Genomic DNA, 22188 nt, shown 5'->3' on the forward strand with positions numbered 1-22188 from the left:
GTAACCACCTCATTTGGGGATGCTTCTGCCTTGCCAGCAGTGCCAGAGAGAACTTCGTCATTGTCACCTCGTCAAAGACTACTTCTTGAGAGCTCTCTTGTAGGGCTAGATTCGGAGAGCAGCCTCTGATATTTGGAGGGTAAGTGGCAGAAAAGTTCCTATTAGTTCCATATGGGGAATCAGGGCTATAGCCACAGGGAGAGACCAGCGTTTAGTGTCCAGGGGGGGTTTCTGTGTTGGGATGTTGCTTTTTCTCAGCGAGAGATGATTTGGGACTAGATACCAACAGAAATTCTGCAGTGTGAATTCTACTGTGGGTGGTGAAATGTGGTAGAAAGCTCCCAGGAGAAATTAGTAGATCTTCTTTCCCTGAGATATTTAAAGAAAAGGTAGTCAGTAATCTGTGAGAGGGGGAACTCTTTAGATGCAGTTTTCCAGGAAGCTGGGCATATAGTAGAGTTGATTGCTAGAGGTTCTTTTCTAGTCTTACTCAGTGGTTTCTGATATGCCGTTAAGAGCATGCAAAAGACAATTTGGCCTTTTAATGTTTATAATGTTAAGGACTTTAAGGTAAAAGAGGTTTTCTGTTGTAAATATTTTATTGTAATAAATACTGTAAATAAAATAGAACCTAGTATATGCAGATATCTTTTAAACTTGAGATAGTCTTGAATATAGTGTGCCCATAATTAGCTGTTTGATGTTGAATGCAACTGAGTTTTCCTGTTCCAGTGAACCAAACAATGGAAATCACTGGGGATTAACAACAGGGCTATGTGATGATTCTTGATATAGCAGACCTTTTTTTCCTGTTCACTGATAAAAATATTTTATCAGTAAAGAAAGCACTCAGTTCAAATGCTTACAGTTTTAAATTTTAAAAGAATATCTAGAATTAATAAAATAATCCAAGTGTTTCTCACTATATTTTCACCAACTGAAATAAATGATACCTAGATGTTCTAATAGTAGACAGATTTCTCCAGGCTGTGAGAGGAAGGAACAATATTTTAATAACTATGCTTTAAAATTTTTTTCTTAGAGGTGGGCTCTCTTTGGGGTGGTTTAAGAGGACTCAAAAACAATTTAGAACGTTATCTTAAAAGTTTAAAAATGACAGTCTTACTTTGTAAGGAGTCATTGTATTTTAATAATACTGTACACTTATTAGTGTTATTGGAGCAGTAGACAGTTAATTACAGCCTTTTCTGAGACATGTTAACTGTATATTAACAGTCATGTTAAAAAAGAATGATGTATACTCTTACATACAAGCTGCTGCTTGCTAGACGCTTTTCAAAATAGTCTTTTAGAATGTATGGAGTCAGATTTTGGGTCCAGATTATCAGAATATTTTCTGCTAAAGCAACTTTATTTTAAAACTTTTCACTGGGATGTAAGATTTTCAATTTTCTTCTCTTTTTTTTCCTCTTTCTTTCTTTCTTTGTAATTAGCATTGGCTTGATCACTTTTGCCAGTGGCTTTAGAAATCAGTGTCCCTCAGTAGTTTTAGCCTTCCCACATTGTATTTTGAGATGCCTACATTTTTGTTTTGTGATGACTTTGGCCAACAGAAGCCATTAAAAGCTTATTGAGTTGATTTAGCACCTCTTAGTACTACTCATTGTGGAATCGTTTTAGTCACTGTTTCTTGAGCCAAGCTATGTTTTCTTACAATTCTCTGTAACCTGGTATTTAAGATACATTTGAGCAATTGATTGTAGCAGTAGTTCTAAGAATATTTTATTTTCCAAATCTAAAGCCTGGGTTTTTGCTTTGGCTTCTGGTATGGCAGAACAATGCGTGACTGAAACTAGTGAGGTTTAAAGCTGGACTGAGCCTGCCTTAGACACTTCTATCAAATTGGTTAACTATTTGAACTCCCTTGGTTAATCTGGATATGTTGACCTTGTAACCTTGTAATACAGCACTTAAAAATGCACTAGGATTCCCACTTTACAAATTTTTAGGTGCTGCCCTTATTTATTTCTACAAGGTATTCAACTACAAGAAAAAAATTCAATGTAAGGTACATGTCTGTGTTATAGAAAACAGTAGAAGCTTCGCAGTTAGCGTTCTGTCTTGCGTGGAGAGCACTCGTTAAAGATTTGCTAAATTAATAATAAAATAGTGAATTTAGCTTGTGCTGATATGGTTTAACGGGAAAAGACTTTTCTCTCTAATTTTCTGTTTTTACTGGGGTTATCTTCACACTTAATCTACACATGCCCGTGTTCTGGATAACTGAGTGTTTTTTTTCTCTCTGTGCTCTGTCATTTTGGACAGTAGCACTGGGGTTTGTTTTATCCTCACTGACCTTGAGGATGAGGCAAAGTCTGTCTGATTAGGTTCATGGTCCTTTGGTGTTCAGTTATGGGAACAACCTATTCTGGTATAAGCACAGAGCACTCCCTGCAGGTCCTTGCAGTTAGGCTACCATGTAATGGTTTTTCTGATATTCTGGGGCCAAAAATACTATGTGGCCCAAGTCTGATTGACCTCTATCTGTTCTTTTCGACAATAATGATTTTTTCAGGACCCCACTGGATAAATATCAGCCATGATTAATTGCATAAATAGATTTTTTAAATTGTAGCTGTATCCATTATTTTAAAATGTTTTGAGAGTTAGGGTATTTATATTAATGAAGATTTCACTCCATGCCTTAAAGGTTGTGTTAGGTGCATCTAAAACATTCTGAAAAGTTCTGGCCATTCTATGAAAGTTTATCTTTAAAAAAGACACCTCTTCTTTAAATTTATTTTCATGTGTGTGGCTCTTTACAAGATAGTGTTAGTTACACCAAGAAAAGTATTCCTGAAGCAGTACACTGCTGTGTGACCTATTCCATTATCATGCACATTCTGTCTCTTTAAAAACAGTCTCCTTTATTTGCCCTATTAATTGTTGATATGTTGCCATCCACGAGACAAAAATTAGAGCTGTAATTAAATAATCATGTGATGCTCCTTAGTGCCAGTGAGAGCAAACTCATTTTTCCAGGCCCTGATGGTCACTGATTATTGTATTACTACTGGCTTGTTTTATGTTTTTTTAATGATTCTCTATCTGTAGATTACCCAACTACTGTCCTTCTCGGCAAAACGAAAGAACATAGAGAACATTCAGCCAGTTAATTGGCTGGAGGTCCTCAGGGATGTAAGGTAGACATACCTTTTTCTGCTTTTGGTCACCTGGCAGGTTCTTTGGGGAGGCTACATCAGCATTGTGGTCGCCTGCCATTTCATTTACACTAGTGTTTTGGCTGGGATGGAGGCATATGGGGAATGCCAGGAGAATTACAAAAGGAGCCGGGTATTAAAATTCAGAAATGATTAAAATTGAAATAAAAGGATGCTGCTTCTTTGCCAGTACTCTGGCAGTCATAATGACACATAGAGATTAGTTTCCACCTTCATCTTTTCCTTCTTTTTCATTTCCTCTTGTTTATTGTTGACACATTTTCCTTATGTCTGTCTCCCGTCTCTGTATCTTTTTGCACTATTGTGCATTCCTAGTTCTCCCTCTTTCCTTAAGCATGGAGAAGCCTACTTAACCTTATTATACCAATAACAGAATAGGTTATTAATATTTAATATGCACATGATTAAAATTTCTCTCCCTTAAACATAGGTCAGCTGTATTATTATTAACTGGCATGTAATTTTTCATTTAAAATATTCTTATTCTGCCCTTGCTGTTTCTGAAATGTAGTCTACTTTACTAGTGATTTAATACATGATGTTTAGAAAACTGTGGTCGGCTAGTGAGAAGAGAACTTACCAGTCATGGATAATCAATTATGCATGAATTCAGATGTAACAGATGGAATCTGGTGAGTTAAAGTTTCCCTTTGCCTTAGTGGTTTTTTTTTTTTTTTTTTAATTTGTTTGTTTGACACCTGTCTCGTATATAGATAAACATCTAATGTAGCATGTGAGAAATTTCCTTATATATCTCTGTATTCTCTTTAAAGTGAACTTGATTTTTTAAATTGAATTTAAGGGCAGAGAATTTTTTTTTTTTTTTTTTTTTTTGTGGTCTTAAAGATGATCAGATTCTTTTCCAACACTCTGTAGATACAGAACCGGGTTCTGCTTGGCTTATGAAGGGTAACTCTTCTAGTTGGTAGAGGAAGAAGCAAGACCTGAATCTAGGATTCCTACCTTTTCTCCACTTCTTTTCCCACTATGTCATTTATCCTTTTTTGTAGGAGTTGCCTAATGATAGAACACTATTACACTAACTCTGGGTTTTAAAGAATTTCTGATGAAAATTGTGGTTGTCTAGTTTTAAGTTGTGTGATATTCTCTTGTATGACATGCAAATAGTATCTGTGAACGTATATATCATGTTATGCTATATGTATATCATACGTACATTTATTCATACTAGGTTGTTGGCCAAACAGTTGGATTTTTCAAATCTATTGAGGATGCCCCAAGATTTGGTTTATATCTGAAACTACAGCATATGCCAGCCACAAAGATGCCTTTACCCTAGCTTGCGGTGTTGTAAATTCTTAGTGACAAAACCCCTTTGTGCAAAGTGAACCTAAAAGTTATTTTTGAGAGTCTTGTTACCTCCACAGAGAGATAAGTTTAATTTTCATTAAATATGATATGAATGTGTAGTATTTTTTTCAGTTGCAGAAGTAATAAAACAGTGGGTATTGTCCATCTTTAAAGCAATTACAGTCTCAAAACAGTTACAAGCTGGTCCCCATCAAAGATTTTCATAAATATGCTGTTTGTTTCTCTTCCAAGTGTATTTATATATAGATAAAAAAATACAAATGAAAAGTCTTTACAGAATAAACAAAAATAAATGATTAAAAAATAGCCTGAAGGCTCACTAGTTCTGTTTTTAAAATTATACTGCAGCATTATTTACCAACTTTTTGCTTCATATCAGCTGGAAAGTTGCATGTGTATTTATAGTCCACGTTAGTTATCTAATGAATTAAATTCCACAATAAACACACTAATAAAGAAGGCCACACCTGCAAAATAGGTAACTGGATATGATCTAGCTACAGTTATGCTGTGAAACTATTTTTTAGTATTTTATTTAGGCTTTTATACCCAATAAATATGTAATTTTACTTTGGCTTTACTATGTAATCATATTCCTTAGTCATGCATCAGAAAAATACATATATGTAGGAATGAACTTCAATGAGACACAATTTATATATGAACTTCCAGTACATTAAAAAAAAACTCCATCATTAATATAAAAGTCCCTAATATAAAATCAGTAAGAATAGATGATAGGAAACAGAATATCAGACAATATACTGTAAAGAAAAGATGATATTATGTAAAAATAAGATGATTATTATTGCATGCAGAAATAAATACTTCAGTCATAATTACTATCACAAAAAAGTGACTGATAAAAATAAATTTGAAAGCCTTTTGGACTTTTTATAACAAAAAATATACTCTTTTATTAGTAAATAGGATCTAGAATCTTTATATAGAGACAGTTTATAAATTATTACATTGACTACATTTATACAGTTGTTTTACCTCTGTGGCTGGACTGCATGAACGCGTCCTGCAGACGTTCCCCTGGGACGGTCTACTGTTTCATGAGTATAGTTAATTTTTACTCATTTGAAAAATATCCAAAAAGAATGTTTGGATATTTGAATGTTGGATATTTGGAGTGTTTGGTTTTTGTCTATACTTCCTCTTCTTTTGCTAAGATGCAAGAATATAGAAGAAAATCTGAAAAGAGAACCATTTTCTTGCATCAGAGGACCATCAGATTACCTACTTTGGGTGAGATCTTGGTCTCTCATTATCAGTCCATGTTACTTATCCTTGGGTCAGGTAATCATCACATGAATTAATTATCCAGCATAGACTGGACCGTGCTGTCGGCGGGTTAGGACAAAGCAGTGGAGGGTTGGCATCAAGGAGGCAGTTGTCAGTGGGTTGTAGCTTATTGTTTTTCTGTGCGGCATGATAATATACGTCTGCCAATCTTAGGAATAGATGAAAGATTGTTTTGCTTTAGTTCTGTTGTTTTTACATTTTTTTAATTGGGGTAAAAGATATACACCATAACATATGCCACTTGGACAGTTTGTTAGTGGACAATTCAATGGCCTTAATTACATTCACACTGTTGTGCACTCAGTGCCACAGTCTCTTCCAAATCTTTGCCATCATCCCAAAGAGAATGTGCTTTAGTTTTGAATTACACTTCTCCTTTGCTTCAACAAATTTCAAGCATTATAGGGGTATTTTATCATTGTCCAAGTGTGTTGCACTTGTCTCTGGTGGTGGCTTTTCTTCCCAATGAACAACCCCTGTCCACTGCTTTGTGGTGATGGGCACAGCGGTACAAAATCAGATGTTGCCCTTGGCTGGTACTCTCCCCCAAAACAATCTGAACCCGGATTTAACCTCAAACTCTTTTTCCCTTTAAGTAAGCCGAGAAAGATTAAAATAGCATTCACATCACTAAGAAGATGTGGTTGATATGTCTTGGCTAAAGGTTGATTGGGAACAGTTCCTGTTTGACTTCATTGGAATTCAAATCCCCTGAGCTTCCTGAGAGTACCACACAGCAGCTAGGTGCCCTGCCACTAGCTCTTGGGCACGGACAACGTGAACACTTCAGTTCTGCTTAAGTGCAATGACTAAGTATAGAAATGAGTTGAACAGTTTTCAACTGTTGCAGAGGGAATCCCACTCCAGGTTGACATTTTCTGGGAGAAAAAGCCTGCTGGACTATGTTGAAGAAGAAAAAAAAAAATGAATTAAGAGAAAACTGGGATGGTTCTGGCTCCAGTAAATAATAGACTGGTTTTGGAACTTTACTTCCACGTGTAATTTTGTGTTTAGTCGCTTATGTCTGTGATGATAAATCATATACTTGCACAGGATTTCTGGCACCTCCGTTAAGTCTCACGGAGGTGCCCAAATGCTAATTTATCATGGTTCCTCAAACAGCAGACTTTTATTCACCAAATCAATGATCTAATAGCTTGCCCCCTACCTTTTTTTTGTTTGAAGCAAGTAGCTTGCCTGCACATATATTTCTTAAATTTGGGGGTGAGTGCTGGTTCCTAGAAAAGCCTTCACTTTTCCAAGTGACCCCAGGATCTTCACTTCACTTGAGGATGTCCTAGCAGGTATATTTGATTTCCTGTCTTCAAAACATTACCTAATCCAATAGATGCCAAACTTGGCTGTACGCTGGAATCGCCTTGGTAACTGTCAACCACCGCGTGCCTGGTTCCTACCTGTGGCAGCGGGGTGCAGCCTGGACATCTGGGTTGTTGAAGTAGCTCGCAGGTGATAACATGCAGCAGATTTGAGGAGCCACCGAACTAACTTCTGATCTTGCACCTGGCTTTACTGCCCAAGATTGCAAGAATCTTTCTAAGATTCTCACCAGCATTCACTTGTTAAGAGCAGTTCTTGGATTCCTTTCCCTGAGATGGCAGGCACTGTGAGACACTCCTGGAATACAGACAGGAGTCCACCCTCAAGATGTTGACAGACTTACAGTTGGGAGGGGCAGACATGTGAATATGAAATGCCACACTGAAGGACAGGGGGTGGGATGGAGCATCGAGGAGGAAGAAGCTAATAGCTGGAGGAGGCTTTGGACAGAAGAGGTGCAGTCAAGCTGCATATTAAAGGATGTGGCAGAGGGAGAAGTGGGAGGGCGGGCGCTCAGAAGCAATGGGGAAAAGACAAGGCAACCTGAAACTCTTAAGTAATTTGGTGGCGATAGCTACATAGCTATGTGAAGGTCTCAATAGCATTGCTTTTGGAACCTGGCCCCCTCCCTACTCAATTTTGGAGCTAGGTCTAGATGGAGATGCCAGTTTTCATGGAATTATTACCATTGTGCCTTGCCAAGGCTATGCTCCACACTGACATCTATGGAAGGAAAGGTAGCTTTTTAAAAAAATTTGTCCAATAAATTCTTGCTTTAAAAAAAGGTAATATTTCTGGGTGAAAGGCCCCGATAGCCCATCAGGTTCTAGAATCCAACTATAATGGCTGCTCATTTCCCTTAGCCCACTCTCTCCAAACTAGCTAAGAAAGGCAAACATTGGCCTTTCTTTGCTTAGCTTTAACACTGACCTTTGTCTATTAAAACCATAATCCAAATTACCAGTGGGTGTTTACATCCACCTTAAAGTAATTAGGAAACAACTTTTGATCACTCTCAGTCTGGCTATAACTGAAACCCCATGTATCAGGGAAAAAACAAAAACAAAAAACCTTAGGCCCCATATTTAGAGTTCATTATTATTTCTCCTTTATCTCTCCGGAAACATATTCAAGCCTTTTGCTATGATTTTCTGCTGTACACCATTATTTGTTTGGTGTTTGGATGCCCTCCCGGTTTGAGTAGGTATCTACATTAAAGCTTCCAAAAAAGCCATTTCTAATGGCAACTGTGCTCATTTAACGTGGGGGTGGGAGAAAGGATGGCAAGTGAGTCTGTGGTTTTTAGCTTCACCTATGAGCTATTTAAATGTTCATGGAAAGCAGCATTTGGGGTAAATGCATATTATTCCAAATGTACTCTAGGACCCTTAGGACCCTTTCACCTACAGACAGGTCTAGAAAGTTGTCTTAAATCTGTGTGCAGCGGTACCCAATTCTTATTCCATGCAATCTTACAGATCTATGGGCTCATTCTAAAATGGAAAATGACTTCAATTTGGACATGATTAGAATGTCTGAAAGCCATTCAGCACCTCTAAGACTCCTCCTGGCTAGGTCCTGGATTTACTTAGTCATCTTTGATAGAAGTTCTCCAGATAAATGCTGTCCGATAGAACTTTCTGCGATGGTGGAAGTGTTCTATAATCTACACTGTCCCATAGGATAGCCACTAGTCACATGGGGCTATTGAACACTTGATATGTGACTGAGGAACTAAATGTTATATAATTTCAATTAATTCACATTTCAATGATATAGCCACTTTCCCCTCTGCTAATTCCATCTCACTTCCGCAATCTCTAAAAGGAATTGTCGTTGCAATTAGCAGTGGAATTTGGTTTCAAGTGACACTGTGAGCGTTTGGCTCTCATTTATTTATTCAGAATGTAAATATTGCAAGGACGCTGTACAAATCCCTGGTAATAGGGCAGTAAGCAAGACGCAGCTGTACAAATCCCTGGTAATAGGGCAGTAAGCAAGACGCAGCCGCTGCTCTCATAGGGATTACAGTCTAGTGTGGGAGATATTTATTAAGCCAGTAATTATCCAAATTGTTCATCCACGATAACTGTGACAAAGGAGAATTGCCAGAGGTTATGAGAGTGTAAAATGGGGACCAGACCTTCTTGTAAGATTAGTCAGAAAGTTTAATCAAGAGTTCTGTTTATTCACTAAATGAGGAAAGCGTGAGGCGGCTTCCCTTCCCCAAGTTCAAGGCTAGGTCAGGCTGACTGCAGGACACAGAGCCCTCAGAGTAGGGCCGCTACCATGTGCCATGCCATGACCTCCAGAGATGCGGGGTCTATCTGATTCAGCTGCATACACACACACACACACACACACACACACACACACACTGCAAACTTCTGAACTTGATCAAATAGATCCTCTCCCAAGCTATGCAGTCGTGATGATGTCAGTCACAGATAAGATGTGAGAAGAAGGGTGCAGATGTTTACAGGATATTGCATTTCCTCTCCTATATATATGTTTTGACAAAGTTGTTTGGGCTCCAGCCCCAGTTCTTTTTTCCTCTCTGCTCTTACAAATTTGTATTTGGTCCATTCAAGAAACGATGTGGAAATCAGTCCTGACATCCCAGACAGACAAAATGAGACACGTGACAGCAGAACATATGGCTCAAAGAGACATCCTTATATGGCCAACACAGACCGTATTCCCAGAAATTCATATATGGAAAACACCACCTGCAGCTAAAGCCAAAAAACAAAGAGTTGACACGACAAAAAGAGCAATATGCCACGTAAAATGTGCTGTTTTAAGAGTGTGGAGAGATAGCCAACAGTATTTGAATTTAAAAATTTGAAAAAAAAAAAAAAAACCACCATGTCCTTAGAAAGTGCTATGGTGGTAAGCATTGCTTTGCTAACACAGTCACTGGCGGAGCTGCCATATCTTAAAAGCGTTCAAATTCTAAATACTTTCTCTGTTTATTACAAATGTATGTGCTATTCAGAACTCTGAATGTGTTTTAATGCTTTCGGATATCTGCCTGCATATTTATCTTAATATGTTGCCATCTGAAACATGCAGTAGTCCTTTTATTATTCAACTTAAAAAAAAAATCTTGTCATCTGTTAAAATATTTTCTCTCTGCTACCTTTGTGTAGCCAGTCTGAATGCCTTCTTCTGTGATAAAAAATTGATGCCCTCTGTTTTAACTGTACACCCACATGTTAAATAGTTCATGTATTTCACTTGGAATATTTCATGTTCCTGAGGTTTTCTATTTTCATAGCTAGATTTATAAAGTTTAACTTTTTTCAATACTCTCTTGCATCTTTGTTGCCAAATTTAAGATGCCTGTGTAGAATAAAATTGATGCCCCCCTATTATGATAGTTTATTTTCACATATGCCTGGAAAGGTGGTATTTTCCTAATTACCTTTCTTTTCTTCTTCTTTATTTTAGAATGAGTATTCTAAAGGGGTAGATAATATATAGGAAGTTCATCAGTGTACTGTATCACTTGGAGGACATAAACCTCAGTGCCATTTTACTGATGTCACTTCTTATATAGTTCCTAAATAAAGAAATTATTGCTTGGGGGAAATTAGTTATGTATATGTGATTAACAGATTTATAATTGTACTATATTGTTTTTTTTAAATAGTAAAGTCATTATTAGATGTCTTTATCCTCATTTATTCTGTTTATCATTTTCCAAGGCCACGTCCATCCTTACTACACATTTTTATGTTTTGTGTTTGAGAATTAGCTTGTAATTCCTGGATAAAAGGTGCTATTCAGATTTAAAGATTAATATTTTAATCCCCACATCATTAGGAGGCTAAGGCAATCAGGAAACTTTTTGTCTTGTTTATTTGTGTAAATAGTGGGATAACCATCATTTACAATATTTTATGCCAATGTGTCTTAATATTGATATTTTCAGTCACCCTTTTTTTTTTTTTTTTTTTTTTTTTTTTTTTTTTTTTTTAATGAGGATCTTGAATCAGATGCGTATGTTTGATTGATTGATTGATTGATTGATTTTGGCTGTGTTGGGTCTTCGTTTCTGTGCGAGGGCTTTCTCCAGTTGTGGCAAGCGGGGGCCACTCTTCATCGCGATGCGCGGGCCTCTCTCCTTGCGGAGCACAGGCTCCAGACGCGCAGGCTCAGCAGTTGTGGCTCACGGGCCCAGCCGCTCCGCGGCATGTGGGATCCTCCCAGGCCAGGGCTCGAACCCGTGTCCCCTGCATTAGCAGGCAGACTCCCAACCACTGCGCCACCAGGGAAGCCCAGTCACCCTTTTTTAGTCTCCTTTTCTCTTTGCTCAAATTTTGTTTTGCCCAACAGCTGTCTTCCTTTTCTTTCTTTTTTTAAACATTCAACTTGAGTTGCATTTGCATGGATAAATGATTTTTTGCAGTCCACTATACTTTTTCTCTATTTTTAAATTTTGCTATTGTTTGTAAATTTGTACACTTGTGATGCTAGAATGCACTGTCCCTACTGAAAATCAGGCAGGTTTCAGGGAAACATGTCAGGCATCACCAGTTTGAAGCAACTATTAAAATATACATCTTGGAAATTCCTAATTTGACCTACCATATTGCAGAAATCATTGCCTTTCTAAGGATAATTGAGTGTTATCCATGTTTTTCTTTTTGAATATCAAACATTAAAAAAAAATAAGTTTACGTACATCCATCCACAATACCAACTCTGACACTAGTGCTGTGTTTTGCCATGTTTATATATTTCCTTATTGACTGTATTTCTTAAACTTTAATTAAAATACCCGCCTCCATACTTCCCCACATTTCAACTTTTGAAAATATGTTATCATTTGAGCTTTTTAGTGAAGATTGCCTTATGCTTATTTTCTTGTTTTGGATGCTGGGTTTTGTGTTTTATTATCACATTCTTTTGCCCTAGGCTTGGGTTTCTATGCGCCAAGATTCACTGTTGCCTTCCTCAATTTTCACTAACCTTTCTGGTTTGTGGGTGAAACGTGGGTGCCATTAGAGTGATATATTTTCATTGTGTTTCTCCTAAACTTATCCTCCCTGGGAGGCCATTATTTCCTATACTTTATCTTCTGCTTTACCTTCTGCTTTTCTTAGATTTCTAATGTACACACTAAGAGTGTATTTGTAGTTTTAAAGAGCTTCATTTGCATATTTTCCTCTTATCTCGGTACTTGTGCTAACTTGTTGCTTTTTTTATGTGTAACAAAATGTTCCTCTGATTTTTCTCTTTTCCCTCCTAGTGTATTCTGAAAAATGATTCTTATAACATTTTTGGTTTTGTTTAATGATTAACTGCCTTCAGGGTTCTAAGGTGTTAGTACTAAAACCTAAGCATCTCTATTTTGGGCATGACTGTAATGTTCTTCATTTTTATAGGAACTAGATTTAATAGATTATCTAAATAAGAGGATCATACTTACGTGCTAATGACCATTTATCTACCTGGGTAATTCACCGTAAATTACAGAAGTATTTATTGCTACAACAGAGGTTCTTAACCACCCCAACTTTCTTGTCTTTCACCGAGGTAAATTAAGAATGGTGGCATCTTTTCTTTTGTAATAACTAACTAGTCAGGTCTCTTTCAAGTGACCCAAATTTTGTTTCACTCGGCCACCGTGGGCCACGTACTTCTTCCTCCGACGTGTTCCCTGGCTCAGAAGGGACGGAGTTTTGAATCTACCTCTGACTAGTACAGAAAGGCTCTTACTCATCTTTTTTGATCGGTGGCTCTTAATAGTTTAGGATTCCCCCGCCTTTGAAGATAAATAGTCGCCAGAGCGTTTCAGGGACCCTGGCCTTTATTTCTCTGCAAACGCCTCGGAGAGCTGCACCTCCCGATGGTCCCCTTCGGCCAGTTCCTTGAAGTCCCCCTGCCTCGGTGCTCGGCGCCCGTCACCTGCCCGCCCGGGCCGCTCTCCTGCGGGCCGGTGCGCCCTCCCCGCCTCGCCAGTCCCCCGGGTGCCCGCCCGCTACGCTCCCGACGTATTCCTTTCGGTGGCTTTTGTGGCGCGCGGGTGCGGTGGTTAGTTTCCCCCGGCCCTCGCCCTCTCCTCCCCATCACTTTCCTCCCCCGACACCCCCCGCCGGCCCTCTCCCTTCTCCCGCCCCGCGCACACCTGCCCCCGCCGCCCGCGCGCCCGGCGGCCGCGGCCCGGGCAGCACCCTCCCCCCCCCCCGGCTCCTCCTCCCCGCGCGCCCTCCCCGCGCGCCCGGCGGCCGGCGCCGGCCCGCGCGCGGCGCCCTGTTATTCTGGGTATTGTGTGTAATAAACGTCGGGCCGCCTCACTCTAATCAAGCTCATTACAAATTCTTGCGCGCCCGGGGCCGGAAATCGTGCGCTCCCCCCTCCCCGCACTCATTCACTAGTTACTTGTCTCGCTGCTTTTTTAACTCGCCGCCCCCGCCCCCGCCCCCTCCCCCAATCCCGGCCCTCCAGCCCGGGTTTTAATCCCCATCCCTTTTCCGCCTGCTCCGTGCACCCTGCCCCCCCCCCGCGCCGCCTTCCTCCTCCTCTCCCGCCCCCTCCCCCTCCGCCGCCGCCGTTGCCGCCGCCACTCGCTCGCTCGCTCGCTCCCGCTCCCCGGACGCGGCGGCGGCGGAGCCGGCCCCGCTGGGGAAGGGCTCGGGGCGGCGGCGGCGGCGGCGGCGGGCGGCCCGGAGGAGGCTGCGTGCTCGGGGCTGGGGCTGCGAGCGGGGTGACTGTGTATTAAAATGAGGAGGAGGAAGAAGAGGCAGCCACAGCGGCGGCGGCGGCGGCAGCAGCAGCAGCAGCGGCGGCGGCAGCAGCGGCGCGGAGGGCTGCAGCCCGGCCGGACGCGCGGAGCCGAGCGGGGCGCGGCGGCGGCCACCGCGCCCGGGAGGAGTCCGCTCCGAATTTGATGGGGGCAGCGCCGGCGGCGAGGGGGAGAGCGGAGCGGCCCCGTCCGGGGACCCGCGCCCGCCCGCACGCACACACACCGCCGCGCGCGCGCCGCTCCCGGGGCCACCCGGCGACCGCCGGCCTCGTCGCCACCGCAGCAGCCGTGGCCGCCCTCTAGCCCGCCCGGGGGCCCAGGAGACTCCGGGGGGCCGCCTCCCCCCCCTCCACCCTCCCCCTCCGCTTTCGGGAAACTCCTGCTCAGTTGTGTCGGGGTTTCTGGCTTCCTTTCCCCCTAAGTCCTAGTGCCATTGTGGGGCTCGTTGTTTATTTACCTCGGACTCCGGCTGAGTGAGAGCTCGGCGACTTTTTGGGGGGAGGGAGTGGGGAGTCGGTGGCGGCGGAGGTGGCTGGGGTGCCTTCCGATCCCCCCTCCCCTCCCCCCAGCCCTCTTCCTCGGCCTCACTCTCTCGGCTCCCCAGACGCTCGCAGCCCTGCGTCCATGGGCAGGGAGGGGGTCCTCGGGGCTGTCGTCAGCGAGGGCCGAATCAAAAGTGGCATTTTAATGCCTTGCCGGGGCTTTTTCCGCGACCTCCTGCCCCCCACCCTCGCGGCCCCCCGGTAGATGCCCTGGTCGGGGGCGCGAGGCTGTGGGAAGAAAGTTGAAGGTTTGTTACTATCAGGAGCAATTGTTGGGGAGGTGGAGGGGGCGGGGGCGATCGGAGGGGAGGCGAGCCGGCCTTCCCCTCCCTGCGTTCTCCGGGGTGCCTGGAGAATAAGATTACAAGTGACAGCCAGAAGTAGACTTTCTGTCCTCACACCGAAGAACCCCAGCGAGCAGGAGGGAGGGAGGGAAGCGAGGGGAACCTTTCTTGCCTTTCTGGAGACCTTGTCCGCAGTGATTTTTTTTTTTTTTCTTTTTAAGAGAATCCCCAGTCACCACCTCGCCTCCCCAGCACCGCCACAGTGTACTGCTCTTAACGGGTTTTGCTTTGTTTTTACGATTCTCCCCCCGCGAACGAATCACTTGTCAGATCAATTTTATCTTCTCTCTCCTCCCACTCTCCCCTCCTCCCCCATCGAAAACCCCGTTCTCTGAGGTTAGACATTTTACAAACCATATATGTTGTTTTTCGAATTGTGATTTTTTTTTTTTTTTAACCCCTCTCTCCCATGGCTACTTTTCCAGACGTTTATCGGCCCTTCCCCCGCTTAGGGGGGCGGGGGTAAGGGAAGAGAAAATAATACAATTTCAGGGGAAGTCGCCTTCAGGTCTGCTGCTTTTTTTTTTTTTTTAATTAAAAAAAAAAAAAAAGGACGTAGAAAACATCATTCTTGAACTTCTCTTCAAGAACCCGGGCTGCAAAGGAAACCTCCTTTGTTTTTGTTATTTATATGCTGTCAAGTTTTGAAGTGGTGAGTTTCAGGTCGGTTTTGCTAATTTCACTCAGTAAAACTGCAGTGTTTCTGTTTCTAGATAGTACTTTGCTTCTTTGTCTCTTTAAAAGGTCACAGTGAAAGCTTGGCCTGGATCATGCCGGCCATATGGAATGGATAAGGGCACAATCTCTTAAAATGTGATTATGAGGTTCTGTGGGCCGAGGGAGGCGATCCAGCACGGAACTCATTGAAAAGGCTCCCACGCTGCAAAAAAATAGGTTCTTGAAACCGGAATTTCGGGCTTTGCTTTTTCTTTTCAAAGGAAGTAATCGCTGTGTCTGAGTTCACTGTTTATTTCGTTGATTATCATATATGGACTTGGTTTACGGACAGGGAAATGGGGTTTTGAGAAAGTAGCCTGTTTTCAATGAGCCAGCCAGACGTTGCAGTAAAATGGGTTGTTTAAATGTGTAACTTAAAAGAAACTCTTCAGCCTGGCATCTGTTGAGACTGTAGTTAGTTTCCGTGCTGTCAGTCCAGCGGGCCCCGTGGAGGTTGCTCTTTGCAATTCCAAACTCAGGTTTGGTGAACTTTAGCCTTGGGCGTAGAGTTTAAATGAGTAAATTGGGCGTTTTATGTGCATGTAATTTTGCTTTATAATGTAGAGCTTTTTACAAGATGACTGAGTTTGATAGCTGCTTATAGGTGGGTATTCATTCGAAGGACAATTTTGCATGACCTATATGACGTTTTGATTGTCAATACATTAACTAAATTATCATCTAACACTTTACTGTACAGTTTATAACGCTGTTAAGCCTCATGACTACTTAATATGTTTTGTAGCATTAACTTTGATGCTTTTATCTACTCCCCCCTCTTTTTTTTTTTTTTTTGCTCTTAAATTGCCCCACGGGTTAAGTATTTTCTTTTCAAGTCATATGTTTTAAAATTCATCTTCCGCTTTAGGGTAAGGCAGCCAATTTCAGGAGAAGCAGCTCTGTACTGTAACCCATATGAAGCATTATAAAGTGTGTTTTGAATAAGTTAATAGTCACCACTAATTTTGCCTTTAGACTACAGTTTAATATTAGTGGAAAAGAGTAATCTTGATAAAAAGTGGTTAAAAGAGGCACATTTATTGTTAATGAACCTCATAACCAAAACCAGATGGGACCTCGATCAACGGTAGACCTTTGGTCCCAGTGTGCCACCCTGGAGTACAAGGATAAATAGCCATTATTTCTCTAACTTTATAGTTCTTCAATTGACATTCTTAAGGTTGCTTTTAAACCTACAGATTATCATTGCTCTCCCCTCCCCATCACCTCTTTCCTTGATTATAATGGACAGAGTAATCTACAGTTAAACAGAGGGGGAAAAAAAATGCTGACAGAAAGGCCATGCTAATAATACAAGCTGGCTTTCAAATCTGGATCTGAGTAGCTTCTTCGTTATAGTGTGTGTGTGTGTGTATGTATGTATATGTATATTTTTTTTAAGTGAAAGATATGTCGAATTACCAGACAGCTGGAGAAAAGTGATAATTCTCATATTGTCTCCGGTTTTTCTATATATGCTCCCCTCTCCCTTAGTGTCGGTGAACTCAGTACTTCAAGTACCATGAAAGTTCATAAAACAATTCTACTCATCTGTTCATATTAATGCTAGTTAAAACTGTATTTTAGAAGTGAGTTTGATAATGTACTACTTTATTATAAACAGTATGAAAATTGATGTCCAATGTATGATACAACTGAAAATAATTATCTGTTAATTTTTTCTGAAGTTAATTGAGATGTTGACTTCATTGCATGCTGAGATTATTTTTGAACACTGGCAATTGTGTTTTACCGAAATTATCAAGATTTTTTTCAAAGCGAGTTTAGCGCTTCAATCTAATGTGTATATTATGCAATATTTTCAAAATTTTTGCTATTTAAATTGTTAACATCATTTTATTACTAAAGGACCCCTAAATATTAACCCTAAGACATGTGAGTTGTAACACTTCAGTACCGGGGCTATTTGAAGAAATCCTCCACTTCTATCCATTTGCTTAGGGGTGGAATGATTCAATCACATGTTTGAGACAAGACTTGACTAAATCTTTAAAACAGGTCATGTAACTCTTGATACTTTGACAGTAGAAAAGTTTTTCTACAAATTAACTGTAAAGCCAATAGAGAGTTTCAAAAGCAGACGTTTGCTACCTTCTTTTCAGATGGTGTATATGTATGTAGATACATTTTCTTCATGAGAAACTGCATATAAAAATATAAGCAAAGACATCAGATCTAACTAATATTTTGGACTGTGATAATCTTTCCATCTTTGATTAAAGTGTTGTTATTGTGTTCTGTATTGTTTCTAATTTTTAAAAATTGGGACTACATAAGTACAATTTGTTATTTTCTCTTTAGCTATACTTGTAAATTCTTGTTCTAAAAGTAAGCCCATTCCCCCGCAGCCCCTCCCCAGTTAGTTTTGCTGGTAGGTGACAAATTACCTTTTTGTTCATGTGTGTTGGTACAATTTCCGCAAATTATTCTGTTACCTTGAATGGAAATATAATGCTGTGATCTAGAAATAGAGTAACGTCTATATTATATTATATGTCCAGTTAAGCAATCTTACAGATAAGAGAGAAGCATCCAGGGATAAAACATTTACATGGTGTTATATATACAGAGAGAGAGAGAGAGAGAGAGATGTGGAGACCCCTACCCAATTATAACATGTCTTCTTTTTAAATTCTGGCAGGTGATCTTTAGAGAGTAACTGAGTATGGATCATTTGAACGAAGCAACTCAGGGGAAAGAACATTCAGAAATGTCTAACAATGTGAGCGATCCGAAGGGTCCACCAGCCAAGATTGCCCGCCTGGAGCAGAACGGGAGCCCGCTGGGAAGAGGAAGGCTTGGGAGCACAGGTGCAAAAATGCAGGGAGTGCCTTTAAAACACTCGGGTCATCTGATGAAAAGCAACCTTAGGAAAGGTAAATACTTTCTATCCAAATCCTGGAAAGCTGCAAGCCCTGTGTTCACCCAAGGCCACTTGGTATCGGGGTGGAGAGGCAGAAGGCTTCTTTGTTACGTTCTTTTCCTTGATTCTCTTTCTGATCTGAAGTTAGTTACTTTTCTGGCTGTAGGGTCAGCCACGTTTGAAAGTGTAGGCTCCGTGCCTGAGCAGAGCATCTTGCTCCCCTATAGACTGGAGTCTTTGGATGTCCTGGACAATAAGAACTGAGTGAAATGTCATTGTCTCAGTTACACAAGGCTTCCATTGAGAAGATGTTATTGTAGTAGAGCATACAGAGGTGGCTATTGCTGAAACTAACCCTGATTAAGAAGAAGACATTTGGGACTTCCCTAGTGGTCCAGTGGCTAAGACTCACGCTCCCAATGCAGGGGGCCCAGGTTCGATCCCTGGTCAGGGAGCTATAGATCCCACATGCTGCAACTAAGACCCGACACAGCTAAATAAATAAATACTAAAAAAAAAAAAAAAAAAGAATAAGACATTTCCATTGTTTGAGGACCGACCTAGCTTTTTCATAGGATTACTGGTTGTAAGGCAGTTTCACAGATAATGGAAGTCTTCTGCAATATGATGTAGAAGTTTTATGATGTCATTTTTTTTTTTGGTGGTTTGTTTTCTTCAGAGCAAATTCATTATTTAGTAGCGAAAAACCTGATGATTCTAGTGTCTCCCTTTTGCTGTAATTGGGTATTTTTGATAAAAGAAGGGCAGATCTAGACAAGTTTATAAAGAGAGGGTATGTAACTATGTGATTCCTTTCTACCAATTTTATATTCCATTGATGCAGTTGAATAACTGCGTTCAGCACTGTTGTTTCTATAAATCATTGCCTATCCTGGGCATAATGTGTGGGCCTTAGAAGGTCTTTATTTGTCTCTGAATAACTGTGTATAGGATTCAGATTTTCCTTACATTTGCTAAAGCAGAGGATAAAAATGCCATCTTGTAGCAACCAAGAATATTAAGTAGATAAAGTTAGCAGGCAGAGGAATTTCATTGTGTTTGATGCATAACATTTATCATACAATCATTTATTTTTTCCTTGGTTTGGCGAAAACAAAGAATATATTGATCCTGAAATGAACAGACACAGCAGTCCGTATTGTTAGATCTTTATCTATTAAAAATGGAAAAACAGCACTTCAGCAAATTCTTTGGCCTCGCCTCATGATTACCCTATTTATTGATTGTTTGCCAAGAATGTATGCATCTTAAGAAAGCCAGGGTAAGAGCATTAAAAATATAATTTATTATGGCTTTTCAAACAGAGTGCATTAATATTGTACTGCGAAGCACTGGGGCTCTATAAAAAAGACTTTCTGACGCCTGCAAACATGTAAGTTCCATAAATTCCTAAATAGGAGATTTCAGCTGTCTCTGGTATTATGTGATATTTGCACAGCAAACTTTAATGCCAGGACAGTTTTAGACAAGGATTCTACAGACTTCTCTGCTCCTTATGGCAGACGTGCTGTTTACACAGGCTCATAAACCTTCAGCAAAAGCTCCTAAGACTGCCTTCAGGTTTAAATCATGGGGTATTTTTAGCAGTCAGCAGTGACCAGCGCACTCCCCTTTCCATGCTGGAAGGTTATGAAGTTGGTGGAGTTGGAAGCCTCGTCCAGCACTTACACAAATAATCAGACAGTTCAGAGAAGTCCCCTGTTCAGCTTGACTCCCAGCATCAGGAGGACAGTGTGACAGTTTGCTGGAAGATTCAGCAGCTAGATTGGGAATTAAAGGCTGCTGTTGTTGCTTTATCAATAGCCACCTTAATGATCTTACAGGGTCCCTCTAAGTAAAGTCCAAAACAACTCTCATGTATTTCAACAGTTTGAAAAACCTACAATTATTTCATAGGTCTCAGGAGAAGCAAAGAGCAGAACAGGTCTGTATCATTCTATAAGAGGAGAAATCAATGTGTATGTTTTTGTTGTATTAGTAACCCAATTCTTTGAAGACCTCAGGACAGGGGGGAGGAGAAACCAAAGTACAGTAATTTCACTTCCTGCTCAAGTGCTTTTTTTTTTTTTTTTTTTTTTAAGCATTGCATTCATAGTGACATTTTAAAATTGCAGTTTAATTGTAGAAGTTTCTCTGCTTACTTCAAGCAACAAAAATTCCTACAGCCTTTTGGTGGTGGTGGTAGTATTTTTTTTAATCTTCTTTTTCAAGTGCAGGGTTTCTGTTTGACAGGTGCTAGATAAAAAGTGGGGCCGGGATGAGAAAGCACACCTTAAGAAAAGGGGTTGGACGTTTTTTTTAATTTGTTTAGAAGGTTTTGCCAAAGTACCTTCCAGCCAAGGAAGAAATCACCAGTTTGCATACTGCTGTTTTTGCTGTGGTCTCCCCCAGTCTCTTTCTGATCCCTGACGGGTTCTCTCTCTGGTATAAAACAGCCGAATGAGTGACATGAATATTGGCAAGCTCCGCAGCTTGTTTTTTCATCCCTAGCCTGTTGGGTCCCTCCAAATGAGTTTGCGAGCCTTTCTAAGTAAACCTAAAGGGGTTTATTTGTCAGAGCTAGAATCTCTTGTGAACAGTTCACTGAAGCTGTGGTGTAGATGCACACGTAGAAAAATGTAGCTGCTTTTACTGCCGGCTTTGTTCAGCAGCAACAAGCAAAGAGGGCGTTTTTAAAGGGCATCCCTAGTGTCAGGAGGAAATCCTGATTTTTATCTCTGCCTGGCAGGCACTCGACACCTTCAGAAGTTGGTTGGATTCTGTGAGTCCAGAGGGCAGAGCTTATAGAGGCATTAATGTGATAGGACTAATTGGGGATCCTGGGTGCCCTGTTAAAGTAACCCTAGTCATCATTTATGCTAAAGATGATACCCTCCTGGCAGCTTGCCACAGTACAGTTCAGATGCATCTGCTTTTAACCCTTTTCCGTTTATCACTGGACGTCTTGACAGTGTGCTGCGTAAACACCTCGAGTACTACCACGTCCCGTGATTTCTGTTTCTAGAAGCCTCTTTGCTAACAGTGGTGTGGCCTGTGTTTATTAATCATCTGGCTACTGAGTTATTACGTGGGATTACAGTAAATAGAGAACACCTCAAGTCTATGCAGATTCCTGTATCCTAAGATGCCCTGATGAGGCCAGTTTCCTTTCCTCTCATTTTTATCCCATTTGCTATAGCAAAGATGGTTCATTTTAAAGACATGTGGTTACTGTGATATCTTTTTAGTCAGGTAGATTAAATGAGTAGCCATCAGAGTAAAATCTTACTCATCTACATTATGCACATACTGAAATCGTGTGTTTTGAACATCAGTTTGGTTAAGTTTTGTGTTTCTTCTATGGACTCTAACTTAGAGTCAAGGTCTTAAAAAAGGAGGAAAATGCTAATAATTTTATCATCAAATATAATTTGTTTGGATACAGGCAATGAACGTTTAATGTTAACAAAAGTGTGTAGGAAGCACGAAGGTGGGTTCTTTCGAGGACAAGTGTAGCGAATTGCGTTTGCACACCGGGTACCACTCACAGCAGATCAGACGAGACCCTGGCTCCTCTCTTATCAGCCTTACGGTTTGATCAAAAAGGTAGTTCTGCATTAATTGAAGTGGGGAAACGCGCTGTTAAAATTAAAGCAGAGCCCAAGTTACCTCAGGGCCAAGTTCACATTCTATTTCAATATTTCTCTTACAACTTAAAAAAATAAAAATAAAGGCAGGTGTATGTGTGTGTGTGCCCGCCTGG

General features: G+C 40.9%; 1 protein-coding gene across 7 annotated transcripts in view; it reads left to right on the plus strand.

Annotated features, from left to right (window-relative positions):
* The window catches only part of SATB1 (SATB homeobox 1), a 99580-nt gene that overhangs the window by 6155 nt on the left and 71237 nt on the right, over positions 1–22188 (plus strand). Inside the window, exons 1-2 of one of the 7 annotated variants that reach the window (XM_057545638.1) lie at positions 68–139; positions 18204–18438. In XM_057545638.1, coding sequence (XP_057401621.1) covers positions 18228–18438 — 211 coding nt within the window. In that variant the 5' untranslated portion in view covers positions 68–139; positions 18204–18227. The other 6 variants (XM_057545636.1, XM_057545634.1, XM_057545635.1 and 3 more) reach the window with 6 other exon arrangements.

The sequence above is a fragment of the Balaenoptera acutorostrata genome, chromosome 4 (assembly GCF_949987535.1).
Source record: "Balaenoptera acutorostrata chromosome 4, mBalAcu1.1, whole genome shotgun sequence".
Taxonomy (NCBI): Eukaryota; Metazoa; Chordata; class Mammalia; order Artiodactyla; family Balaenopteridae; genus Balaenoptera; species Balaenoptera acutorostrata.